Source organism: Sciurus carolinensis, chromosome X, assembly GCF_902686445.1.
Source record: "Sciurus carolinensis chromosome X, mSciCar1.2, whole genome shotgun sequence".
Classification (NCBI taxonomy): Eukaryota; Metazoa; Chordata; class Mammalia; order Rodentia; family Sciuridae; genus Sciurus; species Sciurus carolinensis.
The window spans coordinates 12,711,176-12,723,367 of record NC_062232.1 but is presented as its reverse complement, the minus strand read 5'-3'; the positions used below and the strand labels follow the sequence as shown (position 1 = coordinate 12,723,367).

At 37.8% G+C, this 12,192-nt stretch overlaps 1 protein-coding gene across 6 annotated transcripts in view; it reads right to left on the bottom strand.

Annotated features, from left to right (window-relative positions):
* Window positions 1–12,192, bottom strand: part of Reps2 (RALBP1 associated Eps domain containing 2) — a 208,361-nt gene that overhangs the window by 129,901 nt on the left and 66,268 nt on the right. For all 6 annotated transcript variants that reach the window (XM_047535932.1, XM_047535934.1, XM_047535933.1 and 3 more), the window contains exon 3: window positions 393–541. In XM_047535932.1, coding sequence (XP_047391888.1) covers window positions 393–541 — 149 coding nt within the window. The remainder of the gene's footprint in view (window positions 1–392; window positions 542–12,192) is intronic.

The window sequence follows — 12,192 nt, the reverse complement described above, 5'->3', positions numbered from 1 at the left end:
ATTCTCCAAACATATTTACCCAGCAAAACCTTTTTTATAGACTTCTTTTTTGGAAGAAAGGGTCTATTAACTCCTAAAAGTTACATTTCAAAGAACCCAGTAAGAAAACCAATGACCTAGAGAAAGCAAAATAAGTGTATTAATTCAGTAGCCTTATTTTAGATACAATTCTACACTTAAGTAGGCTCTAAAGGGCCCCTGGGTGACTCACGGTAATTCCTATGCGTCATTCTCTTTATTTTGCTACAAGGAAACTTTACTGGCTCACTTCCAAGTCTATAATTGTGTTCCAGATGGTGAGACTTGCTGGAAGCTTAACAACAGACATGAGGCCCTGCTACGAGAAGTTTCATGATCAGAATCAAATGAACATACCTAATCAGATTGTTTACCTGTTTATCCTCATCGTCCATTCTTTTGAAGGAATTTTTCTCCGTGGTTAAATATGGAATCTGAACCTTAGTCCCATGCAGCTCAGCTGGGTTCCCAAATCGTATCTCGCCATCGTTCTTTGACATCATAAAGCGAGGCAGAGGCAGTTCTTTAGGACCAGAATAAGAAAAGCTCAAGTGAGGCTTTAATTTTAAACTGCAAAAAAAAAGGGGAACTCAATGGCCAAAAGATGAATCATTTTTGAGGAAAAAATTCAGAACACTAAATATAGATTAAATTAGGCACAATGAGGATTCAGAATAATATCATGGTGGAAAAATGCTATGGTTTTAACCAAGGTGCTCTGGCTTAACACTTTTCAATGCTGTTGAATCACTGCAAGACAAATTCAGGTTTGAAAATGACCTCCTACTTTTTCCTGTAGTTCAGTGCCAAGAAAAATGGATTTGACATTGTAAAAATACAGTAAGTGACAAATGGTATCAAGTAGAACTTACACAATGCTTAAATATGCCAGATGCAGTGTTCAGGAACTGCAAATATTAACTCATTTAATCCTCACAACAACTCTGGATGATAAAAACCATCATTACCAACTCCCTTTACACATATGGAAACTGGCATGAAGGAGCTCAATAATATTGACAAGATCACAGAGCTTCATCTTTGAATGAGCCACGTTTTGAACCCAAGCAAGTTTGTCCTTAAGCAAGACCTTTCATCAAGGTCTCCCATTCCTTGGGCGAACTTACTGGGTAGAACAGTTTTTCACTTAATGTAGTTCTTTAAGGAACTTTCACACTCAATCTCTGTTTGTCTTTACTTAACATAATAAGGAAAATGGTATCAAGTCCAAGCAATCAATCTAAAGTTCAACAATATTCTAATGTCAAAACCATTAGCCACTCACAAAGCTACAAAGAACTGAATTGCACCAGTCTGGTATATTTACTTATCTTTCAAATTTCTAACAAAACTATTTTGAAAATGGAAATGATACTTTGGCATACTTATACTTCTGGGCACTGCAAATCACACACAATCACATGGCACAAAGACCCATAAAACATGAGGATAGTATTATGGATTATGCATAATGATTTGCATCTGTATCCATTGTTCAGTATAATACTCATCAGACTGGCTTTGAGCTTCCATCAGCCCTCCATTCCAAAAACACAGCTGTACTTCCAATGATTGATGCTGTGCTAAAGCCAGAAAACATCTTAGCAACAGCAAGTATCCCAGCTCCCCAGGCAAAGAAGGCCCCTGTTTCTCCAATATCCACATCATGTTTATTTTTAGTTGCTATGTCCACATTTGATTCAAAGAAGCAGGCAATATGACAAATCCCTGTGTGATCAATCAGCCAAGGGCCCAAGAGACATAACTAGAGGAACCAATCTGGAAAATTAAACCAAGACTCTCCTCTAAAGAGAGGAGAGTCGCCATTTTTAATGTTATATTGTTTCCCAACCTTGGGCAATTCTCCAGCACTCAAGGCAGGAATGGATTTCAAAAGTCTTGCAAGAGAAATGGATTTCAAAAGTCTTGCAGAGTCTTAGTGAATCAAATATAAGCCAATCTATGTTCTATTCTCAGAAAAGTGTTTCAGCACACTCTGCAAAAACGATCTAAAAAGATGGAAAAAGATCACATAAAATATTTTGTATCCTGATCTGCCCATGAAAGAATGATTCTACTTCCAAATACTTCTTGAGAGAGAAAAGCAAGAGATACTCAGGATTTATAAGCTCCCTGAACAGTGTTTTACTGGCATTCGAAAGACCACTCTAGGGAACAATGCGACCTGTGCTGTTACTAGGACTTAAACAGGGGTCCCAGATGCCCTTTAGGACACTGCCATTTCAAACATTCTCCCACTCTGGCTATGGCATTTCTCCAGAACTGTTCGCCTAAGAAATAAACACGCTCTCCCAGATGGCCATCAAACAGCAAACGACAAAATATAGCTAAATTTCTATATACTTTCTTTAGTCGTGTGGTTTTAAACAATCATCACTTAACAGAATTGTAACCATACATAACATTTTTATCACTGAAAATTCTCATGAAGGTGCCATTTCCCTTAAGCTGCTAGAAGCTATTTAAAAATAAAAAGATAAAACTCTATAAGTTTCCAGTCTAAATGTTTTTCCTGGTCATACACACACCAAATTTGAAAGTGAAACTTTATTTAGAAAATTAATCAATAAAGTATATGCTACACAGTGATGTATGTTAAAAAAATCATTGGACAAGGTCCTTTTATACTAGTTCATTAGTATCTTGTCTCCCAAACTTAATGAGTAACCATCTAAAGCAACAATTGTTTCTTAGTGGTATCTTAGGTATATTCTTTGAACGTAGAAATGTTTTGTATATTAAATGACTGTTTTTCCCTTCCACAAGGGAAGCAATGCTTCCCGTTTTTCAAACATGGAGCCCTCTATAAAGTAAGGGAAAATCTTCTTTTTCTATATTTGATGGAGACATGGATTTAAAAAAATATTTTTTAAATTTCCTCGATTCACTAGAAAACATGTAAGCAGCATAAATACAATACTAATGGCAAGTGATACTGGGCCTCATTTTACAGACAACAGGGAGTGGTCAAAGTTGGACAGAGAGCCCATGTTCCATCTAACATGTTTATGGTCATTCAATTCTGTTCACTAGAAATAGAAGGTTAGCCATATACATAACTGCATTTTTGTAGAAGTCATATTAAAAAGCTTTTTTAAAGTATGAAATAAGTCACTCATAAAAAGACAAATACAATACAATTCCCTTTATATGAGGTATCGAGAATAGTCAGACTCAGAGCCAGGTGCAATGGCACACACCTGGCAACTTACAAGTCTGAGATAGAGGGATCACAACTTCAAAGCCAGCCTCAGCAACTTGGCGAGGCCCTAAGCAACCTAGAAAGACCCTGTTTCTCCAAATAAAAAACAAAAAGGGCTGAGGATGTGGCTCAGTGGTTAAGCTGCCCTGGGTTCAAGCCCATGTACCAAACCAAAAAAAAAGAGTAGTCAGATATCAGATTCAAAGGAACAGAATTAGAAAGATAGAAGGATGGTTGCCAGGGGACTGGAGGTGAGTAAAGAGCTTCCTTTTTGAAAGGCAAGGTGAAAAAGTTCTAGAAACTGAATGCACCACAATGTCAATATACTAATGTTACTAAACTGTACACTTAAAAATGAGTAAGATGGAAATTTTTTATATTATATGCATTTTATCACAATAAAACTTTAATTTTAAAGTTTGTAAAAGGTGAAATTAATCTTAATAATCTATTTTAACCCAATACCACTTCAACATAGAATCAACATAAAAAATTGTTAATGAGGTCCAGGGGTATAGTTCAGAGGTAAGGCACTAGCCTAGCATGCAAAAGGTCCTAGATTGGATTCCCAGCAGTGCAAAAAAAATAATGGAAGATTTTACATCAATTTTTCATGCTAAGTATCAAACTCACATATGCATTTTACCCTCACTGAATGCTTCAATTCATACTAGGCACACTTTAAGTGCTCAATAGCCACACATGGTTATTGGCTACCATACCAGAAGTTGATAGTTGCTATGAGGGGAACATGAGTCACTGCAGTCAGAAATATGTATTGTACTATAGTACAATGTTAAATGTAACTAATTACTTTGTCTTTAAATTATGTAAAGGATATTTTGTATGGAGGGGTAATTTATATAGATCCTTAAATGTACCATTTGAAGTTGACAAATATGGGTATAAAACTTACACCTATGTTAAGATGAAGAATTTTCCATCAAATTCCTTTCCCTTTAATCTCCTATGTCCCACCAGCAACTTCTGTACTGATTTCTATACCCACAGGTTATCTTTGCCATTGTAGAACTTCATACAAAGGAACCATACAATATTTATCCTTGTGACTATCTCCTTTTACAAAACTTTGTGATAATCATCCAATGCAATGTACATAGACATAGTTCATTCTTTTTCATTGCTATGGAGAAATCTGTTTTTTATTAACATATTGACATTTTATACACCATTCTGTGACGAATATTTAGACTGCTCCACTTTGGGGCCACTATGAACATTCTCAGTTTTCTGATGGATATGAATTCATTTATCTTGAGGATGTACCTAAGAACCAAATCTAGCCTGCTGTCTATTTCTGTACATTATGAGTACAATGTTTGAAAAAAATCAAAATAAAAATAATACTTCATAACGTGAAAGTTATAAGATTCAAATTTCAGTGTCCATAAATCAAGCTTAACTGGAATGCAGCCATGCTCTTTTGTTTACTTATTGTCCATAGCTACTTTCATACTAGAAAAGATGAGTAGATGAGACAAAGATCGCAGGGTCCAAAAGTCTAAATTATTATCTGGCCCTTTACAGAAAAACTCTGCTGACCCCTGTGTTATACAATGCAAAGGCTAAAGTGAAATGTAGTCCTACTAAATTAAAAAGGGGCATTTAACAGAAAAATATTTCACAGTTTTATTTAATTTTTTTTCTTTTTTTTGTGGTGCTAGGGATTGAATCCAGGGCCTCGTGCATCCTAGGCAAGCAAGCACTGGAACACTGAGCTAAATTCCTAGCCTTTATTCACATTTTGAATAATTCAGTTTAAAAATTCAATCTCAGTCACACTAGTCACATTTCAAGTATTTAATAGCGAGCAATGTGTCTAGTGGCTACCACATTAGATAACACAGTTCCAGATGCTTTTCCAAAATGTTTGGCAAGGGATTCCCTGATTGTATAAGTGCTTACAACAGCCGGGTATGGTGGCATACACCTGTAATCCCAGCAACTTGGGAGGCTAAGGCAGGAGAATCGAGTTCAAAGCCAACCTCAGCAGAATAGTAAGGCACTTAGCAACTCAGCAAGACCCTGTCTCCAAATAAAAATAAAAAGGTCTGGGAATGTGACTCAGCATCCCTGGGTTCAATCCCCGGTACCAAAAAAAAAAAAAAGTGCTTATAACAACACTATAAGGCACCCCTTCTCCCAGGTGAGCAATTTGAAACTGTCAGAGGTAGCATAAGTAAAAAGAGAGAAAGTAAAGATTTAAAATAAGGTAGTCTACAACTAGGTCCCATACTCTTGCTCATTAGGCTACATTGCCATCCAGAAAATTAGAATTCTTTCTGTTGAAGATGTGAACATTCAGCATTAAACTGTAGCACTTCAGAACCAGAAAATGATATAGTGCAAAACCCATTCAGACATTCACATTGCTTTGTCTTAGTCACACAGCAATATGACAGCAGAGCTATGATGACCACATAACTGCTGCCTCCTGCCTCCCTTCTTTCCTACTACTTTTCATTGTCTATTGAATTATATCAGCTACTTACAAGTTTACCAAAAGTTATGACAAAAGTGTTCTATACCTGAGAGGGGAAAAAAGTGAATCCCTCCCCACACATTTTTCTACAATTACTATGGAAAAAACAACAACAATAACATCAGGCCAGTCTTATCAACCCAGTGTACCAACTGTCACTCTATTTTTCATTCATTAATTTGAAAAACACTTTGTCAGTTTGGAAATGGGCAGCTAGATAACTAGGTTGGAGCAGTGGAGGTCAGAGTGGAAAGGGTGATGTTGTAAATTTCTGTGACAGAAGATGCTGAGTAAGTTACATTTTTTGGCCATACCATGAGTAGAACCAAAGAGTAAATTAGGAGACTTACAATTTACTGGATTCTGTTACTACCAAGCAATATCCCTCTTATTTACCTCCTTGGGCCTAAATTTCCCCATATGTAAATGAGATCATCTCTAGGTCTCTTCCAACTTACATCCTCTGTGTTCATTCCACATATTGTACTGCTCTTGTGAAAGGGCTCCTCATAGGGGTCCATGAGTGTGTTGTGGGGGTCCAGAAACCCTTGAAGTTAAAGGTAACATTTTTTACCTATCATCAATGTGTATTTCCCAGTGAGATTCAGAATCTTTACTAGATTATCATTGTTATGGAATTCTTTTGACAATCAAATAAGTTGGAAACCACTGTTCATAAGGTTGAAGAAAACCTTTGGAGAGGGAGAGAGCAAGAAAAGAGCTGAGACTATGGGCATGGGGTAGAGGAAAGGAACCCCTAAAGAACATAAATGGCCAGCTGTATAGTGGGGGTTAAAGTTCATAAGTGAACTATGTCCAAAGCAGGTGAGTTCCTGGAGCATAGTTGAGAAGGAGAGACAGTGTGAAGGATACTGCCAAAGTAACCCCTGAAGAAAAAAAGGAAAGGAACACTGAGATGAATATTATCCGAAAAAGTCAAGTGACCTCAGCTGAATGGGAGACCCCAACATAGTATTTAATATTCAAAATTCCATCTCTCTAGATTTATTAACATATGTGCATGCATGTGCTCTCGCCCCCTCTCTCTCTCTCTCTCTCTCTCTCTCTCTCTCTCTCTCCCAGCCCCCTCGCTCTCTCTCTCATACATACATACACACACACACACACCAGTCCACAATCAGCTATACCGTTACCTCCTGGGCTTATTACATCTTTCTGGTCTATACTAAGGGGTGGTCTTTTCTATAAATCATCAAGCTACTTGTCACACTTGAAAGATTTCTCTCTTAGCCCTAAGAGACCGGACCGGTTTACCAATTAATCTACTCAGTTAAGAGAATCTCTGCTTTTGTTGTTCCTTGGATAAAACAATTCTTGTTTGGGAAAGGAAGTTATGGAAACCAGGACTCACTGTTGCAAAAATCTTTCTTATCTCTCATAGGATCTAAAAAATCTCAGGCAAAAGAAGTGAGGCAGTAGGATTAGAGTCCCTACCATTCCTAAAACGTCTTGACTTTAGTTTACAAAAGGCTTTCTCAGTTTTAGCATTACTCACATTTTGGACTGAATAAATTTTGGTTGTTAAGGAGAGAGGGTCCTTTCCCATACAAGGTAAGTTGTTTAGCAGCACTCCTGGTCGCTACCCACTAGATGCCTATAGCACCCTCTCCACAGTTTGACAAACAAAAATATTCCCACACATTGTCAGATGTCCCTAGAAGGGATTTAAAAAAATGACCTGAGTTGAGAATGACTATTTTACAGATAAGCAAGGAGTCAAAAGGAGTTATATGATTTACCTTTGGGATCTTCTTGGTGGTAGACTTGTGAATCCAACAGTGGTTCACAAATTTGGGGATTTCGCAAAACAGTAAAAAACTCCCCAACAGCCCCCCAAAATGAAGAGGACCAACATAAAGTTGCCAACATTTTATTTGGCCAAGAATTTTATTCTGAACTATATAACCTATTATCAATTTCATAAAAGAATGCATAACAATAGGGCAAAAAATATCATCTTAGAATTTACGATACAAACTTTATTTTTTAAAAAAATCTCATTCTTTTGTTCTAATTCTTTCTCCTTCCATTGCAAGCTATGCCAGACTACCACCAGATTATGAACCAGTTTGGGGAAAAACAGTTCTAGAGAACACATGAGTCACACCATTGTAATAGACATGAAACCCCCAAAGGGATTTCCAAAAAGAAATCAAGGGGTCTGTCACCTTGGATAAGGTAAAAAAAAATCCTTACTTACCCTATCCTAATTGAAATTAAGCATTTCTTTCAGTTATGAATGTAGGCAACAAACCACTACATCACTAGCAGTACCTGTGACTTTGTTACTCACCAAATCTGGTATTTTAATACCATATTACAGTTGTTATAGATAGATACTGTCTTTGTTTGGTTGTTTGTTTTTACAATAATGGAGAATGAACCCAGGCCTGGCACATGCTAGGCAAGTGCTCTACCATCTGCTTAGTTACATTACCAGACTTTTTAGTTTTGTATTTTGAGACAGAGTTTTCACTAAGTTGTCTAGGTTGGCCGGAAACTTGTGGTTCTCCTGCCTCAACTTCATAAGTAGCTGGGATTACATATGTAAGTTACCACACCTGGAAAATTGTTATAGACATCTTGATGTATTATTTGTACTCACTACTCTGAAAGTATGGTAGTGACTTTGAACATTGCTAGATCTTTTACTTAATGCATTAATTAAAAAGTCAGTATATCGTTATATAATAATTTCTTTTAAACTCTTGGTAGTTACATCAAAACAATAGGGTTCCTTTATAATTGTGTACCTTTGTATGCGTTCTTACTCTGCACACATGCTCAAGTCAAGTCCCCAAAAAGAAAAAAGGTAACAGCAGCTTCCAGGGCAAATGTTTACCATGTGGTTTCCTCATCAGAAATTCTTTCTGGTCTTCAATTTTCACCCACCTTCCTTCCACCCGCCAAGTAACCTATTTAACCATCTGTTTAACCTCAGCTCCAACTAGGATGAGGCTAGTCATTGCCAACATATGAGGGGACATTTGCTCTCAGGGTCATGTAAACGTAGAATCAGCAGGTACACAACCCTAAGAGAATGTGCCCTGTTAAATGGTGCACCATGAGAGCTGGGGTTGTGGCTCAGTGGCAGAGCACTTGCTTAGCGTGTGTGAGGCACTGGGTTAGATCTTCAGCACCACATAAAAATAAATAAATAAAATAAATGTATCGTGTCCATCTACAACTAAAAAAAATTTTTAGTAAAAATTAAAAAATAAGTGATGCACCCTGAATGCCAGTGTAATCATATATACTTTAATTTAGGAAAAATTCTTGAAAATGACTGACATGAGAAGTCATTCTCAACCTTGGCTCCATATAAGAATCACCTGAATAGATCTTAAAAGTACTCTCAGGCTGGATTCCAGGCTCATTTAATGAGAAGATCTGGATGTGAACCCAGGGACCTGTATTTTTATTTTGCATTTAATGCTTTCTAGGTGATTCTCAAGGGCAGACAATGTTGGGAACCAGGACCTGAGAAATATGACAAGCACTGGAAGGACTTCTGCAATATCCCCTACAAAATTTCAACTGCTCTAGCTTAAAGAGTGACAAATGAGATTTTCCCAAGATGGTGGATTAGAAGCACCCAGCCCTCCCCTACTTCTGCATGAGACAGAATTAAAATAACTGGAATGTACCTGCTTACTTAGATGAGTGACCGTGGGAAAATGCTGGAGTTCAATAGCCAAAGTCGGAAACTTGAGGAAACCAAGAGACTTTAAATAGTGGAACAGAGGGTAAAAAGCCCCACTACCCATAACATGGAAGCAGAGTGGGCTGGGGAGATAGCTCAGCTGGTAGAGTGCTTGCCTCGCAAGCACAAGGCCCTGAGTTCGATCCCCAGTACCGCAAAAAAAAAAAAAAAAAAAAACATGGAAGCATAGCAGAAGGAGCAGGAGTTCCCCTGTGGCAGGAGCAGAGGTAAAAGAGGGAGAGTCCCGGTAAGGACCAGTGGCACAGGATTCAACACCTGCAGAAATACAGCATACACAGTCAAGGGACATGGGATTTGCATGGGGAACTAGCTATGGAGTTCTCTGCAATTCCCAGCATATCGTCATTGAACTGTAACTGGGAGCCATCTTGAGAAGGGTCCTATTGTCTGAGTTTACTGCTTTTGGAGTCAAAGCCCAGGCATCTCTCTTTCTTTGGAATGCCATGACAATGTCACTACTCTGGCTCAGTGGATAGTAGGTGTGAGAGTCAGTTTGGCCTGGGAAAAGATTCTGAAACAAATTCACTGAGAGTTCTAGGCAGTGGAAGACAGGATTTCAGTGCTTAGGGGAACAAAGTCACTTTCCTCTGAAATCAGTAGTTTGACAAGCCAGTTATCAGGGTCTAGCAGAGTGAGCACTTGTATGTGACTGCATGCAGGAGGCAGGACTAGGAACACCAGAATCATGGGAAGTGGATGACACAGAACCAATCACCATACCCCCAGCACTGATCCTTGAGAATCCATGATCTCTCTCCTCCCTCAGGGGCTACAGGTGTCATACTGCAGAGTTAGTGTGATCACTGACCTGCCCTCCAAATACACAGCACAAAAACCTCCACAGAGAATCTGTAGGAAGTTCCACATACTGCACTAGCTTCTTACCATGCTGTGACACTGGCATATTCCCTACTCTGAGTGTGCAATCCAAATAGTCCCAGAGGGAATCTTTATCTGGAGAGTTCTTCATTCCACTGTAGCTTGTTCCAGCAAGCAAGACAGCTAAGAGGTATTCTAAATGACTCCCACTAGCCATCTAACAAGCACCACAAAGGAAAGGAGAGGAGGGTGGTGAAGCCCAGGCTTTGCTCTGGTATACCATTAAAAGATCAAATGTTCAAATAATTGGAATACCTCAGCTACATGCTGAGGGCATAGAAAACATTCAGAGTAATAACAGCACAAAAATTCCGAGATCTTGGGAAAGACATGGATATCCAGGTACAGGAAGAATTTAGAAAGCCAAGTCGACACAACCAGAAAAGAACCTCTTGATGACATATTATGGTTAAATCACCAAAAGTACAGAACAACAAATATTAAAACCTACAAGAGAGAAGCACCAAGTCACATTTAAAGGCAAACTCCATCAGAATAACAGCAGATTTCTCAGTAGGAACTCTAAAAGGCCAGGAGGGCATGAAAAGATGTACCTTATGTCCTGAAAGAAAATTACTTTTAACCAAGATTACTATACTCGACGTGGTTATCCTTCAGAATCAAAGAAGAAATAACGAACTTCCAAGAAAAGGACAAACTAAAGGAATTCATAACCAATAGACCAGCATTACAGAAGAAACTTATGGAACTTCTACACTGAGAACATAAAGAAAGATTAATACAATCACAACAGCATGGGAAGGAAAAAATCTCACTAGAAGAGTAGACACAAAAGAAAATCAGGAAAGAATCAAATATCAAATGTCAAAGATAGGGGCTGGGGAGATAGCTCAGTCGGTAGAGTGCTTGCCTTGTAAGCACAAGGCCCTGGGTTCAATCCCCAGCACCCAAAAAAAAATGTCAAAGATAAATAAGACAGGAAGAAATAAATATAGAATATTCGAAACAACTTTAAAAATCAACAAAATGATATGCACAACTACGTATCTTTTTATAATAACCCTGAATGTAAATGGTCTTAATTCTCCAATTAAAAGACACAGGCTGGTTAAGCAGATTAAAAAAAAAAAAAAGACCCAATGATATGTGACCACCATAAACTCTCCACACTTGCAAAGACATAAACAGAATAAAAGTGGAGGGAGGGAAATTATATTCCAAGCAAATGAACTGCAAAGGCAAAAAGTAGCTGTACTTATATCTGATGTTGAGGACTGGGGTTGTGGCTCAGTGGTAGAGTGCTTGCCTGGCATGTATGAGGTTCGATTCTCAGTACCACATATAAATAAATAAAATAAAGGTCCATCGACAACTAAAAAAAAAAAACAGATGTTAAGCCAAAATTAGAGTAGCCAAAGAAGGTCATTACATATTAACCAAGGGAACAATTTACCAAGAAGATAGTGATTATAAATACAAATGCATGCAGATCAGACCACCCAACATTACAAAGCAAACAGTACTAGACCCAAAGGAAGAAATAGGCTTCGATACAATAATAGTGGGTGACTTCAGTACCCGACTATCACCAATGGACAGATCATACAGACAAAACAGAAAATCAACAAAGAAACATCAGAGTTTAAACAACACTTATAGATCAAACGGACTTAACAGACATTGATAGAATATTCCATCCAACAGATGCATAATGCAAATTATTTTCATTAGCACATGGAACCTTTTCCAAGAGATTATATATTAGGCCATAATGTACGAGTTAATGTTGAAAAATTGAAATAGTTTCTTACATTTCATCAGATCATAATGGAATGAAACTAACAAACAACAAAACAAACTATA